The following is a 7,808-nucleotide window of genomic DNA, read 5'->3' on the forward strand; positions in this document are numbered from 1 at the left end:
CAATGTGTTTAATAATCTCTTAATTTTCTCTTCGTAGTAACAGTACATTAAAATAAATACCAAAAATTATGAATGCATTAAGTCGTTGTATTAAAGATGCTTATTTGCTTTGCATTGTTATTTCTACTAATCAAACACGCTGCGTATGTGTTTTGCGTATATTCATTCTTGCCTTGATGTATATTTTAATTATAACATACAACATACAAACGCAGGCTAGGTATTGCGAATGTTAACAGATAAATCTAGCTTAGCCCTTAATGAAACCGCCTCGAAGTTTAGTTGAGCTCAGACGTGTATGTTTATGAAATTAATGAATATAAAGCAAGTTGGATATAAGCGAAGAGTGAAAACAAATTTTGTCAACAGCTTTGAATCGTAAATGTTTCAACGAATTCTCGTTCATCATAAATACATTTAAACGTCAAATAAAAGAAAACATATGAGATTTTTTTTATTTTTTTTTATATTTGTGATATACTCAATTCCATTCAATTTAGATTATGGGGATTTAATTCAAACTATCAGGTAAGCAATAATTAAAAACTACGGTTTAAAATAAATGGAGAAACAACGAACAGCTTTGATTTTATCGTTAGCGCCATTTATTATTTAAAAAGCCATTCATTTTAAATACCAGAATACGACTAGTAATTTAAAGTTTATTTTGTGATCATAAAAAGAACATTGGCGGTGTTTAGAAGTTTTTGATAAATAAATGTATAAATTTCTTGATGTAATAATTTGTGGTTATGTTGTTAAATTATCGTGAAGTTATTGGGATTTTGAAAAACTGAACAAACAAGGTTTAAGATGATTGATTCTAAAAGTAAGTTAATAATTTTTAATATATGTGCATTTATTTTGTTAATGTTAATTTTCTTGTAACTTGGTATATATATCATATTTTTTTATGTATCACACACATATAATTTTTTCCTAAGGAAACTGATAATATGCAACTTTTATTCTTAATTTTTAGTTGACAGCCCTTACTACGAAATTGAAATAAAGGAAAAATTAGCAACGTTCCAGGGTGCCCTTAAATCGACGATCTTTATCGGACAATGTTTTGGATTGAACCCTGTTATAGGTGCTGGTGATATTGACACAGCTAAGTTAAGGTAATGTGTGTTTAAATATTAATTACTACTTATATTATTCATTTAACTTCGGATATAAATCATTATTTCACAATATAAAAATAAATGAAAAGTTGTAAACAAGAAAGAGGGTATAAATATAAAAGCGAGCGACCCACAACCACAGAATAAAAAGGAACATTTTCTTAAATAATTTGTTATTTCTAATTCGTTTCAGGTTCAAACTGTTCTCAGCTCGCTGTTTTTACAGCATAATATCGATTATAGGACAAAGCATAATCTGTTCTCTATGCATTTTGAATGTGATTGCTTGGTCGGATACGTCATTACCCTCCCTGAGTAAGCTTTCTTCTTTTCATCGCTTTTTACTTGTATTATATTGATTTAATATCATTTTAATCATATGGCAGTTTGCAACGTTCTATGAGTTCGAGAAAAAATAAGAGACAAAATTTTACATTTTGTTGGTTGTCGATACGAAAACAGTTATTGTTTAATTTGTAATTTTTGTATTTATATTTCGAAAAGTTTTTACTGAATATAAATCACATTTATCATTACAGAAAACCGTTATTTTAAATACATTTACACATTTATGTAAAATATCAGCCAGTGCTTTTTTATATTTAAACTAGCTGCACCCGGCAAACGCTGTTCTGCCTTACTCTTATCATTTAGCGGTATGAAAAATAGATGTTGGCCGATTCTCATAGATACCGGATAAGCACAAAAAATATCATCAAAATCGGTCAAGCCGTTTCGGAGGAGTATGGCAACGAAAACTGTGACACGAGAATTTTACATATTAGACTAGCTGCGCCCCGCGGTTTCACCCGCGTAAGTCCGTATCCCGTAGGAATATCGGGATAAAAAATAGATGTTGGCCGATTCTCAGACCTACCCAATATGCTTACCAAATTTCAGAGGAATCGGTCAAGCCGTTTCGGAGGAGTATGGCAACGAAAACTGTGACACGAGAATTTTATATATATAGATATAATTTTTAGCCCATGGTTTTTTCTTTAGACTTCCAAACTTTTCAGTACCCTTGGTATTCAACAGTTCGAATTGCATAACGACAATTTTATTTTTTCGCTTGGCAATCAAATGGCCCAAATTGTGTCAGTACATTGCCAGGATTGAAGCGGTAAATCCGAATATAGATGGTGCATTCATATCAAAATGTAATTTGTCGTGTGTTATTGTTTTGACTTTGGCTTTAGGTGAGTGTTATTTAACATTTTTAACTGAATATCCTCCGATTAAGCGATTATAAATTACATAAATGCAAAGAACAATAGAATATTTTTAAAATATAGTATTATTTTTTATACGTGTTATATTATAAAATTGATTGTAATTGATATTCGTGAAATAGGTCAAATATATTCAATAGCAATAGTTTAAAAGCAATTTCCAATATAAATTAAAATGATTGTGAAGGTTCTTTAAGAAATTTAATCTTTTGAATTGCATGAAAATATCTCGATGTTGCCTACTTATTTGCATTTCGTGTGCCGCAATTAAAAGGTTGGTTACTTAGCAAATGTATATTGCGATTTCTATTTTACATATTTTCAGTTGAACATATATTATCAGACCTCTCAAAGATAATATTTGTCGTCGACTGCCATCCAAACACGAATAAATATGGGGCTTTCATAATGAACAGTTTTCCGTGGATTTTCACATTTATGGAGTACAACAACTTCTTAGGAATATATTCTCAGGTGATTATTGTATTTTAATACACAATAATATACAATTAAATTAAATAAAGTACTAGACTTTAATAAAACCAAACCAATACATTTTTTTTAATAATAATTTAACAATTTATGTTATAATTTCAGGTTATAAACATACAATGCACTTTTAATTGGAATTTCTCTAACTTGTTCGTTATTTGTGTAAGTATTTATTTGAGCTCGAGGTTTGATCAAGTGAATAAGAAGATATTGGCCGTCAAAGGGAAGGTAATACACCTTACTTGTTATTAATTATTAGCGGTACGCCCCGGTTTCGCCCGTGGTACATATATAACCTATAGCTTTCCTTAATAAACGGGCTATCTAATACTGCAAATTTTTCAAATCGGTCAAGTGGTTCCTGAGATTAGTGCGTGCAAACAAACAGACAAATAAACAAGCTCTTCAGCTTTATAATATTAGTATAGATTTTATTATCAATTTATGTCAAAAAGTTTACGACCAGGACCGATTTTAATTTAATGTATTGTGCGTCTTCACCTGGATTTGAAATTGGTTGTGATTTCAAAAGAAATTCAAAAAATTCAAAATTGTTTATTTGGAACAAAACGTGAATAACAGATTTACAGTGCGAAAGAGAGAAGCCGCTGACAAAACCGAGTTTATATATGTTAGTGTTTATGAACACTTAAGGTTTTTTGTTTTGATATTTAAGGTTGTACCATCGAGTTTCTGGCGTAATGTAAGAGAAGAATACAATCGGACTATAAATATGGTCAGACGCGTAAACGACGTCATTGGAGGCATTATATTTATTTCGTATACGAATAATTTGTTTTTTATATGCGTCCAGTTGTTTTATACGCTATCGTAAGTATTTAGATAATGAAGGAATTTATTTTTCTCTCGTTCCATTTTCAAAAAAGAATAAAAATAAAAATTATAGTTATTTCGGAATGTTTTAAACTGACTAAATTTAAGAACGTGTTCAATCCTTGTGGAAATAATTGAATCTTTAAAAGCAGTAATAATTATCCCTAATTCGTTTACCAATTAGATGTACGTATGTGTTAAGATATCATAAACCTCAAATAACGTTTTTTTTATTTACTATTTAGAGAAGGAATCTCAGCAATACCATCGTGTCATCCCGAAAGCTACGACCAAAGGTAAGGTAAGGGTTGCCAACATTACAATATTTAATATATTTTAACTTTATTTTAAGTTAATAAGTTAGCAAGAAAAAATACCAAGTTAACTACTACTGTAATACTAGTTGTGTGAAAAATTCATAAATTCAATTATGTTTCCTTAACTTTCACTATAGGTATATAGTAGCAACCCTATCGCAAAGCTATTTTCATGCAATGTTGCTAATACATTGCGTGCTTTCTTCCACGCACAGGCCATTGAAAGGTTATGAGCAAGCAGTGTACTTCATGTACTCCTTCAGTTTCCTAGTGGTTCGATCGCTTGTGGTTTCCTTGGCGGCTTCCCGCGTTTTTTCAGCGAGTAAAGAACCGGCATACGCTTTGTATGAAATACCACCATCTATGTACTGTGTTGAGGTAAGAGAAGCAATTTTTCTGAAAAAAATACTTGATTGTTGTACTTCAAATTAATTCACACACTTTCATCTTTACACACACACTCACTCTTTTTCTCTCTCGTTTTGTCTTTTTCTATATGTAAGTTATGCCAATTGTACCAGCTTGCACCGGGGAAGTACCACACCTCCACAAAATATCGACGCAAACTAGTACCATGTGAATGCTACTGCGTTTCGTACCATTAATGGGAGAGGTGGAAGCCCGATCCTTTCGATTGTTAATCCTTTCCTTATCCCGTACCTTACCCCTAAAAAGCGCCTTAATTATTCATGGGCGGTGGTGATCGCTTACCATCAGGCGAAGGACCAGCTCAGTTGCCCGCTATAACATGATTCTATAACACACTTCATTTAGACATTACAAATAGACTCTTAAATTGTCTCACGTACATTGTGGACAAAGTATGAAAACTCTTAGCAAAGATCTCTACACTAACTGAACCAAATTTATAGTACCACTTAATGTATAGTATATAATAGTACTCCACAAAATAAATCTAATTTTACATTACCGTTAAAATTTCGATACGGCATGCATACGAGGTACATAAATCAGTTTGATTATCAGAAATATGACATATACTTTGCCATTTCGTTCTTAAATTTTGTTACTTTTCGTACATCAGATTTCATCATGAGTACCTAATAAATTCCCTAATTTTATTGAAAATAGAAAAAATTGTTTGAGCATTAAATATAAGATAGTGCACTTAATACTAACTTTGACTTCTAGTATAAGAATGTTTGCTATATATTATTAATATTTGTTGTATAAAATCTTAAAAGATCTACCGACATAATTTTTAGTTTAAAGGTTAAAAGAACATTTATATGCACAATTTAAACGTGAACTTCACAAACTATTTAAATATCTTTAAAGTTTTATGGAAACATAGCATTTAAAAATGTTAACGTTACCTTTAACGAAAGTGAATGATCAGATCAAAAATATATATATATATTTTTTTTTATGGCAGAGCAAGCAAAGGAGCAGGTGGGCCACCTGATGTTAAGTGGTCTCCACCGCCCATAAACACTTGCAACACTAGAGTTACAAGTGCTTTGCCGGCCTTTCAGGGACATATACGCTCTTTTCTTGACCCCAATGTCGTAATTGTTCGGGAACACCGTAGCTGGTAAATCGTTCCAAAGCTTCACCGTACGCGGAAAGAAGTTGCGGGTGAAACGTACGGTGGTGGACCGCCAACCATCCAGGAGGTGCGGATGGAATTGGTTTTTACGGCGGGTGATCCGATGTTGGAACTGTGCGGCTGGTAAAATGTTGAACAATTCCTCAGAGCACTCCCCATAGTACACTCTATATAAAATACAAAGAGACGCAACGTCTCTTCGTAAAGATAGAGAATCAAGCCTATCGGAAAGCCTACGGTCATTGACAATTCGAGTTGATCGACGTTGGATACGGTCAAGAGGAAGGAGTTGGTACTGTGGGGCTCCAGCCCAGAGATGAGAACAGTACTCCATATGCGGTCGCACCTGAGCCTTGTACAGCTGAAGTCGGTGGGCCGGCTTGAAATACTGTCTCGATCTACTGAGCACACCAAGTTTTTAATTCACAAGACACAAGTTTGATATTAACGCTACACACAGATAATAACAAATGAGTTTGATTTTATATCTGTTTATTGACATGCTTTCAGGTGCGAAGGTTTCTAGAACAAATTCATAGAGATTCAGTAGCGATGAGTGGACTTCAGTTCTTCCAGATCAAACGGGGACTAGTACTTACTGTAAGATATATTTTTTATTGTACGATTTATTTTGTGGGAATTGCAATTTGAATATAAATACAGGATCTATACTTTTTCATTGTATTCATGGATCTGATTATAGACGCAGTTTTATAAAACTTCCCACTTGCTTGAAAGGCTTGTGTTCAAGGAGGATCGAGCACGAGGAATAGGAAATACTTCTCTCCAATCCCCAATAAACGATATTTCTGACCGTCTGGTTGACTAAAAGAATTCGCTGTATAGCGATAATACCGACAATTGTTTCTGTATAATGTTTAAGAGCGATGAATTTAAATAAGTAATTAAATAAATTCCAGAAATAAAGCAACATTCCACTAATTATCATCTATTCAAGACAAGATTAACAAACTACGCTAATCTGTCTGTTGATTCATCTATTGTACTGTATTCATTTTACCGTCTACACTCCCGCCCAATGCTAATAATCAATCGTGATCCGAAAGTCGCAACCATAGACTAACCTAGCAATCCATTTTCTGACAAAGGCTTGTCATTTCGCAATCAAAGCTTTGTTTCCGTATCGTATGCAGATTTGGAATCGATTCAAAGGATAATATTGAAGACTGATGCTTATTTAGATTGGGGATCCATCAGGGGCAGTTAAGCTGGTGGTTCGCTTGATGGTAAGCGATCACTACCGTCCATGAATATTTTCAGGGGTAGGACCGTTACCTGCTTTTATATGCTGCGGTATAGGATAAAGAAGAATTAACAGCATTGACATTGACATTAATAAAGGAATGGCCTAGAAAGGTTAAGGAAAGGATACGGGTCTCCAGCTCGTTAGTCACCTGCCAATAAATAAGCTATTCTTCAAGTGATATATCTTGTCCGCAGATCGCTGGCACGATAGTCACATATGAGCTGGTGCTACTACAGTTTGGCGCCAATCCAAATTCAAAATAATAACATTGAATTATCTATGGACATGATTCTGGTGGACTGTTCTTTTTGAATGTTTTGTTAAAGCTATTTTGCTTGCGTTCTATTTGTTTAACTGATAATGGTAGATTGTAAAGTTATGTATTGTTAAAAAAATAGTTTAGAAGTTTCTTTCGACGTGAAGTAGTATGAATAAAAATATTAATGTTCAAACATTAGAAAATTGTTTAAATATAAATTATATAATTAGTAACCATAGAGTGCCTTAACTATGTCCTAACCTTAACCTTTATGCTTAATGAAAGTAAATCCTCAATATATACTAGGAAAGAAGGAATCGAGTAATCACACTTCACACTTATATTATAAATGTGAAACTTAAAAAAACGGACATGTTTGCATGTTTGTTAATCACGCTGAATCTTCTGAACGGATTTTGGTGAAATTTGGTATACAGACAGGGTATGGGCTGACTTGGGATATAGTATACTTTTATCCCAATTTAAATGCTCCCTTGGAGTAAAACAGGACTTTTGATATCCGGGCGGAGCCGGGATGAGCGTCTAGAATTGAATGAATTTAAATATAAGTAACCGTCATAGTACACCAAAATAAATTGAACATAATGTCTTTGACATAACTTCGAGAACATAACTTCGTTATTTCTCAAAGGGTTCCCCATCCCTGACCTCAACTTTGAGTATTATGCATTCAAAACCATAAAATATGC

General features: G+C 33.1%; 1 protein-coding gene across 1 annotated transcript; it reads left to right on the forward strand.

Moving 5' to 3' along the window:
• The first annotated feature begins 813 nt into the window (after positions 1-813).
• Positions 814-7,102, forward strand: LOC119830594 (gustatory receptor for sugar taste 64e-like). Its single transcript, XM_038353665.1, has 10 exons — positions 814-829; positions 983-1,124; positions 1,321-1,442; positions 2,147-2,326; positions 2,685-2,833; positions 2,957-3,079; positions 3,528-3,682; positions 4,218-4,380; positions 6,083-6,172; positions 7,034-7,102. The coding sequence occupies exons 1-10, from the start codon at positions 814-816 to the stop codon at positions 7,100-7,102; spliced, it is 1,209 nt and encodes a 402-aa protein (XP_038209593.1).
• Positions 7,103-7,808: the final 706 nt, after the last annotated feature.

This window comes from Zerene cesonia, chromosome 11 (genome assembly GCF_012273895.1).
Source record: "Zerene cesonia ecotype Mississippi chromosome 11, Zerene_cesonia_1.1, whole genome shotgun sequence".
Lineage (NCBI taxonomy): Eukaryota > Metazoa > Arthropoda > Insecta > Lepidoptera > Pieridae > Zerene > Zerene cesonia.